General features: G+C 26.6%; 1 protein-coding gene across 1 annotated transcript in view; it reads right to left on the reverse strand.

Annotated features, from left to right (window-relative positions):
- Positions 1-22,917, reverse strand: part of LOC117171670 — a 105,833-nt gene that overhangs the window by 43,857 nt on the left and 39,059 nt on the right. Inside the window, exon 5 of the mRNA XM_033359181.1 lies at positions 5,957-6,140. Within this exon, the coding sequence (XP_033215072.1) occupies positions 5,957-6,140 (184 nt within the window). The remainder of the gene's footprint in view (positions 1-5,956; positions 6,141-22,917) is intronic.

The raw sequence follows: 22,917 nt of genomic DNA on the forward strand, positions 1-22,917 counted from the left end.
ATTGTCTTATGGCTCTTTGAATTCTTATAGATCTGCGATTTCTTTGATCTTATTTAAAGATATCTCGCATAGCACTCTTCTCAACAGATTTTTCAAGGGCATTTTCAAATTAAGACCAACCAAACCTAAATATTTAGAGACTTGGGATACCTCACCGGTCCTCGATTTTGCAGCAAAATTGTAACCCCTAGAAGGACTTACTCTGCGACAATTGACAGAAAAAACTATTATTTTGTTAGCTTTAAGCACTGCTCATAGAGCTCAAACATTTTCTCTCATAAAAATTTAAAATATTGTGGAAATTGATAATTGCATTGAAACACGAATTACAGAAAACATTAAAACATCAGGTCCAGGAAAACAACAACCAGTCTTGAGATTGCCCTTTTTCGATAGAAAGCAACAATTATGTGTCGCAAGAACTGTAAATCAGTACTTAAGAGCTACAAGAAAGCATCGTAATAATATTACTAACTTGTTTATTACCATGAAAAAACCATACAAAGCTGTTTCATCTCAAACAATTAGTCGCTGGATAAAAAATGTATTAGCACAAAGTGGAATTAATATTTCACAGTTTACAGCGCATTCCACTAGACATGCTTCATCCTCAAAAGCCTTAATCAGAGGTATTGATTTAGATACTATTAGAAAAACAGCAGGTTGGTCATCTAAGTCTGACACTTTCGCTAAATTTTATAACAGACCTATTAAAAATAACAATGAGTTTGCACTTGCTATTTTAGGTTAATTGTCCAAAATACAAATTTACGCAAATAACATGTTCTATACAATAAAGCTTACAGTGTATAAAATGCAACGGATTTTCTAATAATTGCATGGTAAATAAGAATTAATGCAAAAATTGTAACAGCTCTGAACAATTACCTTGTGTAATCTCGAAGAACGAGGGTTGAAATATAATTGATAATCAAACGAACTTACCTGAGGTGAAGTTCGATTATGATTATATGAAACCCTCGTTCGAGATGATTACATCCCACCTTAATAATTATTTATCCCCAGGTTTAACCCCAAATGTCTGAGTTACAATTTTTAGCGAAACTTTAAACTAAATGAGGCAGCTCGGCGAGAGGTCACGCTAGGCAGATTCGAATTTTTTTTTAGGCTCTAAACGTTCGTGACATCTAGCGTCGACGAGGGATAATACCTTGTGTATTCTCGAAGAACGAGGGTTTCCTATAATCATAATCGAACTTCACTTCAGGTAAGTTCGTTTGATTATCAATTTTAATCAGAGAACATTATTTGTAATGTTTAAAGTTATTAAAATTTATTGTTTGAATTAAAAATATCAAAAATAATTGTAAATTATTTTTTGATAATAAAGGTTACAATTCTGTTCTTGAATTCATGACATTCAAATTGTGTGTACAAAATTCGTCTTGTTCGAAAAATATTTGATGTTTTTTGCCTAAAAATACAACTGGTTATAAATTAATTTTTTTTAATGAGAATTCAACTATTTTGTTGAAATTTATCTTTTTGGATGAATATAATTGTTTTCTTTATTTGTAAAAAAATATTTTTGGAACTAGATTTTAAATATTACATTTTAAGTTTATAATTTATTCGATTTGTTTGAAAATTCAATTACATATTTGGTTGTTGATGAACATTTTTGTTGAGATTTTAAGTTGATATATCTAAAATGTTCTGGAATATTTTTGGAATTTATTTAAGAAACGTAGAAAAATATTAATTGTAAAACATTTAAAAAATAACATAAAAAACTAAAACAACAAATAGCACGTAATTGATGATACCAGCTGTTTATGCAGAATAATATAAATTTATATTAGCATAGTATCTTAATAATTAAACAAAATTTATAAAACCTATACATGAGTACGGGATTTAAAAAAAACATGTAAAAAATACAAACAAACAAAAATTTTAATTTCAGGCAAGAAAACAGAATTTTTTAAAACCGTTAAAATTTTAATAATTTGTAAAAAGTAGAATAAAAATTGTTTTCTCACATTAATTTTTGAATTTTTCAATTAAATGGTGCAATACATTTTTACATATCAAGATTTTTAAACAATTTAGAGGTTAAAATTTGTCTTACAAAAATGTGCGATGAAATTTTAGAGAATTTTGGAGCCAATAAAATTGGTTCTGTAAAAAATTAAACTAACATGGCTTTGTGAAAAAACCTTCAAGTATAAGCTCTAATTTCTTTTGAATGAGCCGCTGAAAGTAAATAGCGTTTCTCGTATAGCGCATGCGTATGTATGTTGCTGCTCCCATGACGCCGTGATTCTCGTGCCTTTAGCCATTTTTTTATTTTTTAGAAAGTGGATTCTGACTTCCATTTATTCCAAGTTAAATGATTTTGGTAATTGACATTATTATTCCTGGCTTGCTTTTAGTTTTATCAATGTGGGCAAGTTTTAGTTAAATATTGTATAATAAGTGAATAGTTTAAAGGCTTTAGCGGGAATTGAAAAAAGTTAGTTTAATTAAAATGATTTTCAGAAACATTAAACATTTGAAGTAATTCAAAGAGATTCAAACTAATATAAAAATGTAGCTGGTTAGTACGAAGATTATAATTAAAGAACATTTTTTAAGGAACTTACGAGGTTTATATGGGAAATTACTAAAAATAAACTTCTCGAGAATGGCTAAACTGATCTCAAAGGGAGGAAAATATGTTATGGGAATCGATGGGAAAAGGTTAGTACAAAAAATAAATTTATTACGTTGACCGGAAGTGCTGCGCAATATTTAAATTTTCATGAAATTTTTTTATGGGATATTTTTGTGATGTGATTATTCATTTATTTTGTCAAGCTAGTCTTAGTGAGGATTTTCGATTCATTCTCTACTGTATTTTTCCAATTAAAAGACATGTTTGCGGTTAGTGTTATTTTCCTTCGATAATCGAATCTTTTCTGAATATCCGATTTGTTTTGATAATACCAATCAAAGATGTGGTATATTTCTCGGAACATTTACTGCGTTGTTTGGTTTTCGTATGTTTCTTCATAGTACGTGTAAACATTCATTTGTCCTGTCACTTCAACTGTTTTGGCGACGACGTCCACTTCATTCTCCGCTTCGGTTTTCCGTAGAAAAAAATTATGAAAACAAATGTGACGTACGCCGAAGAATGAGGGCTTACTCTTAAAAAATCGAAATCAAGGTTTTACACATTTTGATAGTTTTTGAGCTGCTCTTTTTAATTAAACCATGGGAAAAAATATCCGAGCGTTATTATTGCTAATGATTAAGTTGTTAGGTATCCGAGTAATAGGGCTTTGGCTCGAGAGCTCGAGATTCCGTGAAACATCTCCCACTCATCATCGCATCTGCGCGTCTCATATATACCCCCTCCGTGAGCCGCGTCTACGGCCTATCCCCTTCCATGAGAATCATGTGGTAAGTGGAGAGGGAAGATTTCGTGAGTCTTCCATCTCTCCTAACAGTCCGGTCATAGGGTCAACTTCAACCGCTCGTCCTGAAAGATCTCACTTTTCAGAGTAAGCCCCCTTTCTTCAGTGCACGTCACAAATGCTTACCCTATCATGTACGAGTATCCTATGTTACGCCCGGGATATACTGCAACCTATACACTTGAGATTTTCCATTTTTTAAAGTACGTTCTACCCATCCGATTGCTAAACAACTTGGGAATGTTTTAAAAGAGGATTTTTATATTATTTATAGAGAAAATGTTTGATGTGCCTCTAATAAATCACATACAAAAAATTTCTTAAGAATTAATTTTTTTTGCAGCTCATCCGGTCAACACAATAAATTTATAATTTTTTTCTAACATTCTCTAATTGAGACCCATAACATATGTTTTCCCAATTATAATCATTTTAGCCAAATGCGAAAAAATGAGTTTTATTTATTTCCCATATAAACCCCATAACTCCTCATTCTCATAATTTATAATTGATAAAGTATTAGAATTGTCTGAAATTTGAGAGCAAAGTTTTTAAACAGATATCCATGTTTCAAGATCCCCTGAATCCAAAAAGAACATTTTTACGATGGCGTCTGTTTGTCCGTTCATCCACGATCACCCTCGAAAAAATGAACACATCAAATCAATCTTTGGCACACTTTTTTTAGGTCCTAAAGAAACGACGAGTTTGTTAACCAGACGTTTTGGACACAAATTTAAAAAGTTAAAGCATTAAAAAAATTTTTTTTAACCATTTTTTATATATAATAATTTTATGTGCGGCTATTGATATAACTTAGAACCACAAAAAATTTATCCTAATGACTTTTTTTATAAAAAGAAAATTCTTAGAGTTATAGCATAATTTTTTTTTAATAAATCGAAAATCAAAATTATGAGCCAAACAACGCACAATGTAGAAAAAAGTGAAGAGAAGAAAAACATTGCTTTTTGAAACTCCTAGAAGATTATCATAACAACTTTTTCGATTATCTTGGAAAATCGAAAAAGTTTTAAATAACGTTTGAAATAATTTTAAATTATTCTCAACCAATTGCCATTGGAAAAATTGTTTGTTTTTTTCAAATAAATATACAACTATATTTGCTTTTTTTGGACCACTCTAATAAATAGCGTGAAATAGTAAATGTGTTCGTCATTATTTGTTTATTTTCTATTCACCATTCCATCTATTATTAAAATTATTTATTATGAATATTATAATTAAAAAATGTCATAAATTAATTAAATAAGTAATTAAAAATAATTTTCAGTGTATTAGAGTAACTACAAAAATGGTTAATAATGTTATAAACAAATTAATTCACAAAAGTCACTTTTTCGTGATTCGCAATTATTAGTTAATTTTAACCCATAGCTTTTGTATAAAGTATCACATATAATGATGTGCGCTTACAATAAGTTAGAAATAGATAATAATTGCCAATTATTTAAACAATTTTGTTTAAAAAATGCACATTTTTACCATTTTTTTAATAGGCTAGATTTTTTGCATAATGAACTGAAAATGTCTTGGCAAAGACTGCTTGCAAATAAATCTTTCTTGAAATAAAATAAAACAAATGAAGCAAACAAAATCAGGAACGACTTGAAGTTGCTGCAGCTACAAATAAATTGTTTTTGGTATCAACTATACCTAAAAACATTTGAATGTAGCGGAAGCAACTTCAAATCGTTGTTGATTGCTTTTTCTGCATTTGTTTTATTTTGCTTCATGGAAGACGTTCACAAATAGACTGCGTGTTTCTACGGAGACATTGAGGGAATCCTTCGAAGTATTTTTTAACATGGAATACAGAATAAAAAATCAGGACTTATGTGACCTCATTTGGAATAGCGATCCACAATCAAAATGTAACAAAGTAGATTTGATTTTGGATAATATTAATGCTACGTCTTCTTTTGATGAAAGTCAGTTAATGGTTATAAGAAAAAAATTGGTTGACTCTTTTATGCCTTTGTATAATAGAAAATGGAAAAGTGTCTGTAGGAAAAAAGCATTGTTTGTTCAAAATCATGCTGCATTCTTAGAAGCAGAGTTCAAGGTACCTTTTGCTTGCCCACCTATCCAAACAACAGGTTTAACTAATGTTCTAAAGAGAGGAAGATCACGATTATCATTTGAAGATGGATCCGAAAAAACGAAGAAAAGCTGCGTCCAAGAACTTGCTTCAAACTATAGCAAGGAAGAATTATCCAAAGCACTTTCATTGATCAAAAATGAGTCCGATAGCGAATCTGGGACGCAGTTTCGTAAGGAAGATGAGGAGGAGAATAAATTGCAAAGAATCTTAGCGATGTACGTGGATTTAGGTCTGTAGAAGAGGAAATATGAAAAGCTAACAAAGTACAATGAAGAAATAACTGGCTTATACAAAACACGACTGAGGATTTTTTAGATAACATTTTTTTTTTACTTTTTAAAAACTCTGCTATTTCTAGAGTTGCTAGGGACTGTAAGTGGATTATGTTATCAATTTTTAAACATCTCACCGTACGAACAGTCAACCCCTTGATAGCCAGGCTTGCATAGACAATTGTTTGGTGAAGTGCACTCGCCTTCGACACACTTTTCACAGAATGGCACACATTTCGCCTCTGTGCCAGCTTCACCGTGAACCTCTTCTATTGTGTAACCTTCGCAGCATTCATTCACAATCCTTTGTTTGACCTCCGTCTGAAAAATAATAAAAAAAAATGGCGTGAATTCTTCTGCAAGAGAGGAAAAAGTATTTAGAGGCAGAAAGTAATTACTTTCTATTCGTTTTCACAGATAGGAATTTTATGTATTGTTTGTCTTATAGAATGGAGATGATGCATTTTCAGCCAAATACAAAAATTTGCCGATGCACTTGTCCTGTAGGAACAGTAGAGACAAAACAATAACTATTTTAAAACACTTGTAAAAAATCTTTAGAAAGACTTAGAAGACTCAGAAGTTCCCCCTAATTTTTTTACAAATTTCTCAATAATTCACGAAGAATTTGTATTTCAGAAAATTTCTATTGAAACAGGGGTTCAGTACCAAAAAAAGTTAAATGTATCTCTTGTTTTAAAATAATTTTTCTCGGATAAAAGGACTAGAAAAGACCCACTTATTTTTATTTTTATTTTGAAATATAATCCTCTGTTCAAGCAGGATTTTTTCGAACTAGAAGTATTACAAAAGTCTAACTGTATTTCTCTTGAAATTTTGAAACACAATGCCCTGTTTCAGAGGAAGTTTCTTGAAGTAAAAGTGCACTATAAGAGTCTTACTTAATTTTCCTTAGAATCGTTAAAAATTCTAATTTATTTTTACGGTAAAATTACTGCAAAAGCCTTGCATAATTTTTCAACATTTTAAAAATTGCTTATAGGATTAATATTCCAAAAAGGTTTTACGGAAATAGGAATAAAGTAGAACCATTTTCGTAATAACGAATCGACTTTCCCGGTCATACTCTAGTTTTTAAAGGTCAAGTTTTTTTATTTTTCCGATCGATTCTAAAGTAAAAAATTCACACTTTCCACAAAACGTATTTTTTTAAAATTCATAGCATTCATTCTAAACATCCTTTAAAACAACAAAGAAAAATTGCAAAATAAATTAATTTTTAAATAAAATTATAAATCTTCAACTGGAACAGTTGCATTTTAGATCAAAAGGATGATTTTTCAACAATAAGATTATTTTTTTAAATAAAAACGTTAATAATTTTCTACCAAAAAATAAAAATTTTTAATAAAATACATGGATTTTTAACGAAATTGTTGCATTATTAATGAAATAAGAAAAATATTTAACTAAATTGTTAAAAAATGCAATAATTAAGTTTCAATTTTAAAATATTAATTGTTAACTGAACTGAAGTGTTTCAGACTTAATTTTTAAGTTAAAAAATTAATATTAAACGATACAAGAGGAAATTTTCAAACAAAGAAGATCATTTTTCAACCAAACATTGAATAATGAAATTTATAGTCAAAAAATTAAATTTCAAAGAAAGAGATGACTTTTTAATGAAAATTATGGAATATTCAACTAGAGTATAAGCTACATTTTCTGTTGAAAAAATAGTAATTTAAAACCAAAAAAGAAATAAAATTTTAATTAAAATTATGAATCTTTTACCCAAAAAAATAATTTCTAACAAAATAGTTGAATTTTCAATTTAAAAATAATTAATTTTGATTAACAAGTTAATTTTATACCATAGAAGACGAATTTACAACAAAATACAAGAACTGTCAACCCAAAAGTTCAATTTCTAACTAAACCAAAGTAATTTTTAACAAAAAACTATTTTTTAACAAAATAGTACAATTTTAACACAAAGTTAATTTTCACTTAAAAAAGAACCATTTTCGAATAGAAGATGGAATAGGTAAAGTTTAAATTACCATAGTAATTTTTCAACCAAGAAAAACGAAATTTTCATAGAAATTAATTCAATTTTCATCCATAGAAATAATTTTTGAACTCGTCAAATACAAATTGCATTTTTACAAAAGTAGTTCAACTTTGAAACCTAGTAGTCAAATTTCTAGCCAAGAAAATTAATTTTGTAGAAAAATGATTAATTTTAATTAAAAAAAAAATAATCTTTAACAAAATTCATGAATTGTAAACAAAAAGTTAAGTTTTCAAGTAAAAAATACGAACTCTCAAACAAAATGATTTAATTACTACCAAAAAGACGAGTTTTGAACGAAATTCAAGAATTCTCCGTAAAAAGGTTGAATTTTCCGCTAAAAAAGGTGAAGTGTTAAACAAAACTATTAATTTACCACTATAAAAGACGAATTTTCAATCAAATTCAAGAATTCTCAATCAAAAACTTGAAATTTTAAAAGGGGAAGAATTTTTTGTTTGAAAGTAGTTCAAGTCTAAAATCCAATTGTTGAATTTTTAACCGAAAAGATAATTCTAAAAAAACATTAATTTTCTACCAACAAAAAAAACTAATTTTTAATAAAATTGAATTGAAAATGATGAATTTTCAAACAAAAAGATTAATTGTCTGCCAAAAGTTTTAAACAAAATTCAAGCATTCTCAATCAGAAAGTTGATTATTATGAAATAAATTTTTTTAACTCTTAGGAAAGTAATTCAACTTTAAAATCTAGTTGTTAAATGTTTAACCAAAAAGAATAATTAAAAGAAATATTAATTTTCGACCGAAAAATACCAATTTTGAGGAAAATTCAGGATTTCTCAACGAAAAACTTGAATTTTCAAATAGACAAGATAAATTAATAAAAAGAAATAAATTCACCACCCCAAAAGACGAATTTTTAATAAAATTCAAGTATTCTCAACCAAAAATTTGAATTTTTAAGAGAGAAAGAATTTACTTCTTTTGAAGAAGTAGTTCAACTTAAAACCTAGTTTTTAAATGTTAACCAAAAAGATGAATTTATAAACAAAAAGAATAATTTTCTCTAAAAAAAATACAAATTTTTAACTGAATCCAAGAATTTTCAACCAAACGGTTGAATTTTCAACTCAAAAACACGAATTTTTAAACAAAAAGATTTATTTACAACCAAAAAAGACGAGTTTCAACAAAATTCAAGAATTTTCCAACAAAAAGTTAAATTTTCGACTAAGACAGGTAAATTTTTAAACAAAACAATTAATTTACCAACAAAAAAGGCTAATTTTTCATAAAAGTAAAGAATTCTTAACCAAAAAAGTTCAATTTTTAAAAAAGAAAGTTTTTTAAAGTAATTCAAGATTAAAATCCAATTGTTGAATTATTAGCAAAAAGATTAATCTGAAAAATATTGATTTTCTATCAACAAAAAAAACTCACATTTATCCAAATCCAAGAATTCTTAACTAAACGGTTGAATTTTCAACTAAAAAGATGAAATTTTTAACAAAAAGATTTATTTGCTACCAAAAAAGGTGAATTTTAAACAAAAAATCAAGAATTCTCAACCAAAAAGTTGGATGTTTAAATAAAAAAGGTGAATTTGCTACAAAAAAAGTAGAATTTTCAATAAAATTCAAAAATTCTTAACCAAAAATTTTAATTTTTAAGAAAGAAAGAATTTTTTTAATTTTTAAGGAAATAGTTCAACTTAAAACCTAGTTGTTAAATTTGGACCAAAAAGATGATTTTTTAAACAAAAAGATTAATTTTCTAACAAAAGAAACGAATTTTTAACCAAATGCAAGGAACTTTCAATCAAATGGTTGAATTTTCAACTAAAAAAATTAATTTTTAATTAAAAAGATTGATTTACCACCAAAAAAGACGAGTTTTAATAAAATTAAAGAATTCTCAACCGAAAAGTTGAATGTTTAAATAAAAAAGGTGAATTTTTTAAAAACAAGATGAATTTGCTATCAAAAAAAGACAAATTTGAATTAAAATCCAAAAATTCTCTAATAAAAATAAAACTTTTAAAATAGAAAAAATTTTTTAATTATGAAGGAAGTAGTTAAACTTAAAACCTAGTTCTTAAATGTTAAGCAAACGCATCCTATCAAAATTTCATTCAAAATATTTTTTTTGATGCATTTTTTTTTTTAAATTTATCTTGTTTTGTAACTTGCATACTTAGACCACGAAACAGAATTTTTCATTTTTTTTGTTGTGCTATCCAAAAAGTTGTTATTAACCTGTTTATTTTTTAATATATTAACCTTATGGGCTTGAATTTCAAAATATTTTACAAATAGGCTGATTTAATGTACATATCAATATAAGAATGACGTTTAATCACAAAAATAATTTAAAAGTTAAAAATAACGATTATTGTAAATAGTGTTTGTAACCAAATATTTTAATTTTACGTATTTTCAGTGTTGTATTTCCATTAACTTTTCAATTATTACAAATCTTGCTAAAAAGAACATATCTTTGATAATAATAGGTAAAATATAATAATATAGATGTTTTTTTAATAAGAATTTTAGTCAAATTTATTTCTTCTTTTTCAGCCTTTCAAAATTCTTAAAAAGTTTCAAAATTTGATTTCAAAATCTTCAGCAACCTAAATTTTGTGTAAAATTTTATGAAATCTTTTTAAATTTGTAATAATTTTTTAAATTCTTTTAAAACTTCTAAACAATTTTTTATATAATTCGAGTTTTCTTTCAAACTTTTAATAAATACTACGAAATTAAGATAATGCGTTAAAATCTTCCGTATTATTTTCTGACAGTTTTGGAAATCTTTTTTAATATTTTTAAATACACGCTTAAAATTAATTTACAAAAAACAATGAATAATTTTTAATTTTCAAATTTTAAAATAAATATCGGTAAACTACAAAATAAAAAATTCTAACTTTCATAAATTACTCTAATTTGAACAATGAATCAACTAATTGAATTTTTTTGTAAATTATGTCATTTTAAGCAATTTCAGTGAAAAGCATTAAAACTTGATAGATTACAATTTTTTAATTAACACTTGTTAAGCTAGAAGTTAAATTCGTGTTATTTTAAATAGTAAAAATTAATAATTGCTCAATTATTATTTATACATAAACATTTGTGTGGAAATCTTGTTAAATATTTTTTTAAATTATTTTTTTAAAAGAAAAATCGTTAATATTTTTTACAGGAATCTTAAGTATATTTTGTTATTATGTGAAGATCTTGAAAAATCATTAAAAATTTTCAAAATCTTAAAGACTTTTAAAAACATATATATTGTTAAATAATTTTTGCAATCATTCCAAGTTTTAAATTCTTTTTAATCTCTTCAAAACTTCTGAACATCTTTTAACCTAATCGTATTTTTTCTAAATTAATAATTGTTCTTTTTTTATACTTCCAAATTTGTTTTATTTTTAACTCTTTTGAAGTTTTTTGTAAAAAATAAGTTTTAAAACAAAAATATAATTGATAATTTCCCCAGAAATCTTAAGAAAATTTTTGGTTATCTTCAAACTTTAGAAATCTGTAATCCCTAATGAATCCTGAAAAATACAAAATAATCGCTTAAAAGTTTCTAATTTTTGTTTGAAATTTTAGAAATATTCCGAAATCTTCTTAAACATTCTCTCCAAAGTAATTTTCTAAGATAAAAAAACATTTTTAATTTTTATAGGAATATTATTTAATTTTTCGCATGTGATTTAATTTTTAATTATTTGGAATCTTTTCAACTTTTTAATTATTTATGAAATTCTTTCAAAACTTCTGAATATCGTTTAAAATGATTCGATTCCTTTTTACCATCTTTAATAAAACCTGAAGATTTTTTTTAAATTGCTCGAAAATCTTCCAGATTATTTTTTCTTTACAATTTTGAAAATCTTTTTAAATCTTTAAAAAATACTTTTAGGGCTAATAATCGTGTTTATCCTAAATATCCTAACTTTTTACTCGGAAATAAGAATTTTCAATAAAAATGTAAGAAATATAAGATTACAAAAAATCTTTGATAAACCTGAAAATTTTTGGTCTCTTGGTGCAAAATATTTGTGGTCTCTTGGTGTATAAATATTTATATTCAGATAATGGGTGAAAAAATAAAGTATTTTCTTAAACTGAAAATTTACATTTTCATTGAAAATTCTTATTTCCGCGCAAAAATTGGAATATTTTGTATAAACTTCATCCTTAGTCCTAAAAGTAGCTTGAAAATGATTTAAACAGATTTCTAAAATTGTAAAGGAAAAATAATCTGCAAAGTTTTCGGGCATTAAAAAAAAATTTGCAGATTTGATTAAAGATATTAGTAAAAATAAAAATCATTTTAAACGGCATTCAGAAGTTTTCAAAGAATTTCAAAAATAATTCACAAGTTTGAAGGGATTTCAAATAATTAAAAATAAATTAATATACGCAAAATTCATTTAGATTCCTATGAAAATTAAAAATGGTTTTGTATCTTAGAAAATTAATTTTAAGAGAATATTTAAGAAGAGTTCGAAAGATTTCCAAAATTTTAAACAAAAATTAGAAACTTTCAAGGTATTATTTTTAATTCTGCAGAATTGATTAAGATTTAAGATTTTTGAACTTTGAAGAAATGAAAAAATTTTTTAAAGATTTTTGGGGAAATTCTCAATTATGTTTTTGTTTTAAAACTTATCTTTTACAAAATACGTAAGAAGATTTTCAAATAAAAACAAAGTTGGAAGTATAAAAAAAAGAACAATTATTATTTTAGAAAAATACGATTAGGTTAAAAGATATTTAGAAGTTTTGAAGAGATTAAAAATAATTAAAAATTTGAAATGGTTCCAAAAATTGATTAACAATAACAAAAAATATATGTTTTTGAAAAATCTTTAAATAAGATTTTGACGATTTTAAATGATTTTTTAGGATCTTTAGATAATAGCAAAATATACTTGAGATTCCTATACAAAATATTAAAGATTTTTCTTTTAAAAAAATAATTAAAAAAATATATTTAACAAGATTTCAAAATAAATATTGATGTATAAATAACAATTGAATAACAATTGCTTCAAATCATATAATTAAAAAATTTTAATTAGTTAATTCATTGTTCAAATTAGAGAATTAAACATTATAGCGTGGATTTTTTAAAACTTTTGATCTGTACAATTTATAAAAGTTAGAGTTTTTTCTTTTGTAGTTTACCAACATTTATTTTAAAACTGGAAAATTAAAAATTATTCTTTGTTTTTTGTCAATTAATTTAAAAAGATTTAAAAACATTTCCAAAATTGTCAGAAAATAATCCAGAAGATTTTAACGCATTATTTAAATTTTGTAGTATTTATGAAAAGTTTGAGAGAAAAATCTAATGATATAAAAAATTGTTTAGAAGTTTCACAAGAATTAAAAAGAAACAAATTTAAAACAATTCCATAAAATTTTACACCAAATTTAGGTTGCTGAAGATTTTGAAATCAAATTTTGAAACTTTTAAAGCATTTTTAAAGGCTGAAAAAGAAGAAATAAATATGACTTAAATTCATATAAGAAGAAACATCTATATTATTAAATTTTACCGATTATTATCAAAGATATATTATGTTTAGCAAGATTTGCAATAATTGAAAAATTAAGGGAAATACAACACTGAAAATACGTAAAATCAAAATATTTGATTACAAACACTATTTAAAATAATGGTTATTCTTAACTTTTAAATTATTTTTGTAATTAAACGTCATACTTATATTAATATGTAAATTAAGTCAGCCTAATTGTACAATACTTTGAAATTCAAATTCATAAGATTAATATATTTTAAAATGAAAACGTTAAAAAAGTGAATAATATTAGAGATATTTCAAATTAAAAGCATTGATAGTACAATAATTTTAAATTTGTAGAAGATGCTCCCAGACGAATGATTGCAGATTGATACATAAAAAATTGCAGTCAGATCCCAGTGGGCACAAAGTATAGCGACATCGTTACGACATCGTTACGACAACTTTACGACATCCTATGTCCATGTCGTAAAGGTGTCTTTACGATATCGTAAATAAGTCGCACGATCTGACGCTGTCTTGACGATATCGCAAAGACACCGAAACGACATGGACATAGGATGTCGTAAAGATGTCGTAACGATGTCGTAAAGACGTCGCCAGATTTTGTGCTCTCTGGGATCGTAATTGGTAATTTTGAAGTTTTCAATGTTCAGTTCAAAGATTTTCAAAACAGAATAAATTTAAATTATAAGCTTTCAAGATTAGAGTAATATATGAAGGATCACTGCAAATGCAAAGGGATTAGAAGTAAAATGGATACTAATATCAAGATCTGAGGTATGTACGCCTCTAATCCGACGCGAGATATATAGAGGGTAAAAGCAAGTGAGGGGTAGTAATGGTGGGGGTACATTTAAACTGGTATAAATGCGAGTTGGGCGATGACCTAAGATATAAACCCAGGCGAGAACAAGCAAGCTAGGGGCAACACGCTGGATGCAATGGTGGGGGTAACCGAAACAGGTCAAAATGCAAGTTGGGAATCGTCGCCCAGTCCGCCCCTGCTTTCCGCTTCCATCTTTGAAAATTGAAGCAATCTCTGCATGTTATTGCAATTGGCAATGAGTTGAATAATAAGGAAGATTTTATTCTTGTAGCATTTTTTCAGAGATGTACGCTCATGAATGCTATGATTGCATTAGGAAATTAATAAGGCATACGAGGTCTGTTCAAAAAATACGCGGACTGTTTGAATTTCGCGGCTCGAGTTGGTTTCAGGAGAATCCGCTTGGTGTCGCTAAGTTCGTACAGATCAGCTGTTTGAAACGCGGTATTCCAGTCGCAGATATCTTCATTTGTTGATAAGCTATACGGTTTTAAGTGAAGAGTGTGGGATATCAGAAGATCTTGTTACGAAATTTTGACCGAAAAATAGAAGATGCACCGCGTCACTGCGAAATTTGTGCCACGCTCCAGCTCACTGAGCACACAGAACTCGTGAGTTTTTGGCCAAACACTCGATTACTGTTCTTCCGCACCCCCCCCCATACTCACCTGACCTTGCTCCTTGTGATTTTTTCTTGTTCCCAGAACGAAAAAAAAACCCTCAAAGAAAGAAGATTTGAGAAGATTTCGGAGATTAAGGCAAATGCGACGAAGGAGCTGAAAGCCATCACAAAAGAAGCGTACCAGGACTGTTTCAACAAGTGGAAACACCATTGGGATAAGTGTGTGCGTTGGGGAGGAGAGTATTTTGAAGGAGACCCAGACGTGTAACTTCTAAATAAAGTACTTTTTTTATGACCTTAATCCACGTATTTTTTGAACAGACCTCGTATGAGTGACGAAAAGAAGGCAAGAAACCAATCCAGTTTCTCACGGAGTGTAACGGGCAGCGTGATGAATTGAGGATTACGTACTCTGTGCTAATTTGTATGCCCCTAGCATCTTATGTGTTGTTAACGTCCTATGCAACACGGCGTATGTGTCTATTTATGATCGCTCATAAACCGCAAACGTTGCAATTTTGGCTCAGATGATTCAAGTTTATTGTCGTAAATATCTCATTGTTGCCTTACATGACTATCCACTAATCTTTTTACTTTTCTTTTACCCAATTCTGAATTGTTTCTCAAAGTCTGCATGGTGAAATTTCCACGAGAATGGATAGTCAGTTGACAAATCAAGAATGAGGATGACGTCTATTCACTTTATTGCACTTTACTTATAATTATACAAAAGGGATCGTCCATATAAAAACTGCTTCGTTCGTTCTTCAAAAATCATGTTTTTTTATTTGAAAGTTCAACTTTTGGTGAAAAATTTTTGAATCTTATTAATATTTCAAATTTCGTTAAAAATTCTGTTTTTTCGCTAGTGAATTAATCTTTTTGTTTAAAAATTCATCTCTTTTGTTAAAAATTTTACTTTTTGGTTATAAATTCTTAAATTATTAAAAAGAAATTTTCACTACAGAGTTGATCTTTTTCATATTAAAATTATTAAAATTATTCTTAACTTTTTCGATATTGTGTAGATTTTCTGCCTTCATTGTTTGAAGGGTTGATCTACTGTCGGTAAGGTTACCATCTCTGATGATATAACAGATTCCTTTAAAATGATCTTTTTCTTTAAAAAATTATTCTTATTGCTAAAAATTTAACAACTAGATATTAAAGTTAAACTACTTTTTAAAAATTTTAAAAATGTCTTTATTTGTAAACATTTCAAATTTTCAGTTGAGAATTCTTGAACTATATTGAAAATTCGTGTTTTTTGTTATTAAATTAATCTTTTTGTTTAAAAATTCAACTTTTTGTAGAAAATTCTTGAATTTTGTTAAAAATTCTTTTTTTGCTAGAATATTATCATTTTCTTCTTTCAAAAATCATCTTTTTGTTAAAAGTTTAAAAACTAGATTTTAAATTGGAACTAATTTTTTTAAAATAAAAAATAAAACTTTCTTTCTTCAAAATTCGCCTTTTTAGTTGAGAGTTCTTGAATTTGAATAAAAATTAATCTTTTTTGGTTGTAAATTTATCTTTTTGTTTAGAAATGCATATTTTTTAGTTAAAAATTCCACCTTTTTGGTAGTGAATTCTTTAATTTTGTTAAAAATTCCTTTTTTCTGCTTGAAATTTTAATTTTTCTTTAAAAATACATCTTCAGGTTCAAAATTGAAAAACTAGATTTTAAAGTCCAACTAGTTCCTTAAAAATTCTGTTTTTTTTTCGCTAGTTAATTAATCTTTTTGTTTAAAAATGCATTTTTTTTAATTTAATTTTTTGGTTAAGAATTCTTAAATTATATAAAAAAATACAATTTTATGCAAGAGCGCTGACCTTTTTCTTAAAAAAATTATCCTTACTGCTAAAAATTTAACAACTAGATTTTAAAGTTGAACTACTTTCTTAAAATTAATAAAAAAATTGTCTTTATTTGTGACAAATTCAAATTTTCATTTGAGAATTCTTTAATTATATTGAAAACTCGTCTTTTTTCGTAGTAAATTAATCTTTTTGTTTAAAAATACAATTTTTTGTAGAAAATTCTTAAATTTTTTAAAAATTCTTTTTTTGATAATAAATAATTTTTTTTCTTAAAAACAATCATTTTTTTGGTTAAGAGTTTAAAAACTAGATTTTAAATTTGAACTAATTTCTTAAAAATAAAAAATAAATTTTTCTTTCTTTCTTAAAAATTCATCTTTTTAGCAGAGAATTCTTGCATTTTATTGAAAATTCGTCTTATTTTCTTGCAAATTAATCCTTTTGTTTAGAAATTCATGTTTTTTAGTTAAAAAGTCCACCTTTTCGGTAGTAAATTCTTGAATTTTGTTAAAAATTCTTTTTTTTTCGGTACAAAATTAAATTTTTATTTAAAAATTCATCTTTTTGGTTCAAAATTTAACAACTAGATTTTAAAGTTTAACTACTTTCTTAAAATAAAAATAAAATTTATTTGTCTAAAATAAAATTTGCAGTAAGAATTCTTGAATTTTATTGAACATTCGCCTTTTTTGGTAGTAAATTAATCTTTTTTCTTTAAAAATTCATCATTTATAGTTGAAAATTCAAATTTTTGTTTGAGAATTCTTTAACTTTATTGCCATTTTTTTTGTAGTAAATTATTCTTTATGTTTAAAAATTAATCTTTTTTAGTAGAAAATTCAACTTTGCGATTGCGAATTCCTGGATTTTTTTTCGGTAGAAAATTAATCTTTTTGTTTAAGGATTGATGCTTTGGTTAAAAGTTTTACAACCAGATTTTAAAGTTGAAGTACTTCCTTGAAAACTAAAAATAATTCTTTTTTAAAAATTAAACTTTTTGATCAAAAATTTTGTAATTTTATTGAAAATTTGTCTTTTTTGGTAGTTCATTAATATTTTTGTTTAAACATTCAACGTTTTGGTAGAAAATTCTAGAATTTTGGTAAAAATTCTTTTTTTTTCATTAGAAAATTAATTTTTCTTTAAAATTTCATCTTTTTGGTTAATAATTGAAAAAATAGATTTCAAAGTAGAACTGTTTTTTTTTAAATTAGAAAAAATATGGATTTTGTTCATAAAAATTCAACTTTTTGGTAGAATATTCTAAAATTTCGTTGCAAATTCGTCTTTTTTAGTAGAAAATTAATCTTTTTGTGTAAAAATTAATCTTTTTTATTTTAAAATTCAAGTTTTTGGTAGAGAATTCTTCTTTTTAGTAGAAAATTTTTTTTTTTTGTTTAATAATTAATCTTTTTGTTTAAAAATGTAACGACTAGGTTTTAAAGTTGAATTACTTTATAACAAATGCATTTTCTGTTTGACGAGTAAAAAATAATCTGTTTATTAGAAATGCAACTGTTTTGTTGAAAATTACTTTTTTTGGTTGAAAAATTACTTTCGTTATTGAAAATTGACTCATTCAAAGTTACGCTCCTTTAGTTGAAAATTGAACTTTTGGGCTGAGAGTTCTTGTATTTTGTTGGAAATTCGTCTTCTTTAGTATAAAATTAAGTTTTTAATCCAAATTAATTATTTTTCATTTGATAATTAAACTTTTTTGTATAGAACATTCGTAATTTTGTCCTCAAAGTTTAAAACTTTATTAAAAAAATCCACTATTTGGTAGAAAATAATTTTCTTTTCCTAATTTAAAAGTTTAACTATTCCATCTGCATGTGAATTTTAAAGTTTAAAGATTTGCCTGGCCTCATATGCAAAGAAATTTTTTATAATAATTCGATTAAACTTTAAAATTTGGAGATTTTTTTTTTAATTCAAATAATTTACATTAGATTAAAATCAAATTTAAAATCGTATTTAAAGTCCAATAATCAAGATAATACATAGAATTTCTGAAAATAAAACCAAGAATGCAATGAACAAATTTGGATAACAGCCATAAAATGCTCTTATTCTAAATTGAAAAAGACATTTTTTTTCCTAAAAAAGAAAAAAAATTTCTTCTCAAAAATAAATAAATAATTCTTTCCCCTTTTATTTTTTTGTCAAATTTTTCTTTTCTTGTTTAACGAAAAAACACAAATATTTTAAAAATTATAATCGTTTTCAAAAAAGTAAGAAACATGGCATATTTATCGTTTAAAAGCAAAAAATCTTAAATTTTAATTCTGAAAATTAAAAAATTCCAAAAAGTGCACGCAAAGTTGTAAAATTTCCTATTATACACATCGAGTTATTGAAAAATTACATACCATTTAAATGGACACACTTTCAACTATAAATCTTGAAAATTAAACTATTCAAAAAAATCTTCAAAATTCTAAAATCTCAAAATGTAAATCTTCAAAATTAGTTAACGATTGAATAGTAAAATATTGTAATCTGTCGAACTTGAATAATTTTAAATTTAAAGATATTAATATTAGACATTTTAAAATTGAAAACTAAATTGACTCTTTCCGAGTAAAAACTTCTGAACTTCTAAAATTTTAAATTGTTGCTTCATTAGAGATTATAATTTAGCATTGAAACTGATTTGACAAATTTTTTTGAATTAAAAAAATAGGTTTAATTATTATAAAAAATGCGTTAAACGAGTCCGAAGTTAACTGGAATGTAAAAAAACACTTAGTGACCAAAAATTGTGATATTGGAATATTTTTCATAATAAAACTCTTGAAAATTTAAGTAAATTGAAATCGTTCCGATAACAATAATAATAACAATAATAATAATAATAATAATAATAATAATAAGCCTCGGTGGCTCAGTTGGTTAGAATAGGAGCCTCGGTGATCCCTGAGCCGGTACCTCTAGAAATTTTTCAATGTAACTTTACCGAGGTTCTGGTGGTTCGGAACCCACCTTAAGCTGTAGGTCCCCCCATCGTGTACTTGATTGCAACCCAGTCCGTCAATGATTGGGTAAAACCAGGCTTTGTCCAATATGTCTGGGCAAACTGATCTCATCAGATCACTTGATTGCATTATAAAAATGCGTCCGTGACTGATGATATATACCGGGACAGCCCCGTGCAAAAATGATCAAATAAAAAATCCAACTCTAACCAAAAATGCCTTGGACATGTTGGGCAGTATAAGCCTGTGACAACATTTCAATAATAAAATATAAAGTGTTTTAAAAATCTAAAAAATGGTTCAAGAAAAAATATAACTCTATAGTATACATGAAGCATATGATTTCAGGAATTTCAGTCACGTGGCCAGATTCCTATCATACCGATACTTTTTTTTATTTATTAACTTATTTTCACACCAAGTGCTACATCGAGTTACACATTTTTAATACTAAAAAAGAAGCACTATGCAAGATATTCTGGTTCTAAATTTTGATAATTATGAAAAAATTTTGTGAATAATTTTTCTGTTGCTTTTTCCATAATGATTAAAATTTAGGATCAGACCCAGCTTTCTTATTGATTTTTATTTATCATCCCAAATTCAAAACTCGATGTAGCACTTTGTGAGAAAAAAATGGTTAGGAAATAAAAAAAGTCTCGGTATGGTAGGAATGTGGTCACGTGATCTTCTGGTCACATGGCCTTAACAAAAAATAACTTTTTTACGATTTACATTAGATAAATGTTTGTTTAAACAAATAAGAATAGTTTACACGATTGAAAATTATTTGAACATACTAGATTAGATTCTTGAAAGCATTTTCCGAATACAATACAAGGGTGTTGGTAGGTCAAAAAAATAAGTTTTTGGGAAGAGACTATTTGCTGAATATTTCTTGAAACGTGGTTAAACTTTAGTTTTAAAATTAAATCTTTTCTGAAAAAATATTCTTCTTTCGATCTTTCTGATAGCTTGATGGGAAAGCACCCGACCGGTAATCGGAATTACTGTGGTTCGATTCCCAGTTGAACAAAGTGAGAACAACTTTTATCAGAAAAATTTAATCGAAAAATTTTCGAAATTTATTTTCCATCTAGCCAGAAATGACGCTTAGTATTTTTAAAATATTTTTTAAATATGAGATAGCGTGTATTTCTGAAAAAGTTTCTTTTTTTCGATTTTTCTGATAGCTTAAGGGAAAAGCACCCAACTGGCAATCGGAAGTTCTGAAGTTCGATTCCCAGTGTTGCGAAGTGAGAAGATCTTTTTTCAGAAAAATTTAAGTAAAAAATGTTTTAAATTCATTTTCCATCTAGTCAGAAATGACGTTAAGTATTTTCTGACACTTAGAGAGTTAACTTGATCGTTTTGATTTTCATTTTCACAGATTGTGGAATGATATCTATACAGATAGATAGTAACTAACCCTGATGATAATACAGATTCCTTTAAATTACTCGTATTAATAGCTTAATGGGAAAACACCCGAAAGGCAATCGCACGTTCTTTGGTTTGATTCCCAACAAGGCGAAAGCAGACGATCTTTTCTCAGAAAAATTTAATTAAAAATGTTTTTAAGATTATTTGTTATCTAGTCAGAAATGACGTTAAGTATTTTCTGATATTTTCAGAGTGTAGCATAGTATAGAAAAAGTTTCGTAGTGTTTCTCAAAAGATTACAAAACATTTCAATGAAAATTTTCTGTTCTGAATTTTATTGTTGAAGCCAAGAAAATAAAAAATCAGGGAAACGAAGAGACAAAATTATTCGAAATAAGCAAGGGGATACATTTAAAGTTTTGTCACGTTCTAAGGCGGACGGCAAAACTCCAGCTTCCGCGTCTATTGAATTAAATGAAAGCTGTTTCGTAGATCGTTTTTTGTACCAAATGCCGGAAGTAAACTTACTCATGTCTTCACTTTTTTCGAAATCAAAAAGGAATGTTTTAATAAATCTGTATTATCTTCAGAGATTAACATAATTTCTTAACGTCTTTTGCAGAATAGATGGAGCTATAAATTTTAAAAAACTTCATTACATTTTTTCTAAAAAAAGATCTTTTGCTCCGCTCGGGATCGAACCACAGAACTTCCGATTGCCGGCCGAGTGCTCTGAAGATAATACAGATTCCTTGAAAAATTTGACTTGTAACGCCTGACATAATAATGCGTGTATTTCTGAAAAAGGATTCTTCTCTCGATCTCTCTAGTAGCTTAATGGGAAAGCACTTGGTCGGCAATCGATATTTCTGCGCTTCGATTCCTAGCGAAGCGAAAGGAGATTTTTTTCTGGAAAAAATTAAGTAAAGAACGGGAATGTTTGGTATTTCGAAAATGTTGGATAATTATTTGAGCTCAAAGCTTGCTATTTATCCTCTTTTTATTATGTATTTTTAACACACATTCAGAATCGTATAAGATATTTATTTATTTTGATTGGCATTATTTTTTATAATTTATTATTTTATAAATTGTTCCTGGTATGAAGGGTCAAGTTAGTTATTAAATATTGAGATAATTGTAAGTTTCTAGATTTGATGATTGCTTTAAATTGCATTCAGAGAATCAGTAGTGTCTGTGGTCTTTTTGCATGAGAGAAGAACAATTATTAATTAAGTCGTTAGGAGAACTATCAACTTCAGGTAGTTTGCATATTCGCAACTGTTTCAAATTAGAATAGTTCATCTAAATACCTAATTATTCGCGAGAGAAAAAAAATTTTAATTTTTAGGTATTACACGGATATACGGACTTTTCTCAATTTTTTTGTTAATAAATTAAAATGTTTATTCATTGCATTCCTATGTAAAATTTTGTGTAAAAATAAAATTTATAATACTACATTTTTCACAAAATTCTCTTTCTACTTGAAGAAAATTGAAAATTTAAGTTTGAACCATGTTCCTTTTTTTATTCCAGTTCCTTAAAATCGTTAAAATCAATGGAAATTTCTTGACACAGATGGATTTTTAATTCTTGGAAATTCAACTGTAGGAAACTAAAGAAATTTGAAACTTAAATTCTCAACGGTTAATTTTTATGAAATTTTCAGTAGTTGAAAATTCAACTCTTGAAAATTGAAGAAAATTAAAAATGAAATTCTTCCCTATTTTTTTTCTTGATATCACCAGAAATTGTCAAAACCCCTAGAAACCCCTTCAATCACAGTTGAAAATTCTACTGTAGGAAATTGAATTCTAAAGAATTTAATTTTCAGAATTTTAATTTTTAGCAGTTGAATTTTCTACATTAAAATTTTCTACCATAAAAAAATGAAGAA

The sequence above is a fragment of the Belonocnema kinseyi genome, chromosome 4, assembly GCF_010883055.1.
Source record: "Belonocnema kinseyi isolate 2016_QV_RU_SX_M_011 chromosome 4, B_treatae_v1, whole genome shotgun sequence".
NCBI lineage: Eukaryota > Metazoa > Arthropoda > Insecta > Hymenoptera > Cynipidae > Belonocnema > Belonocnema kinseyi.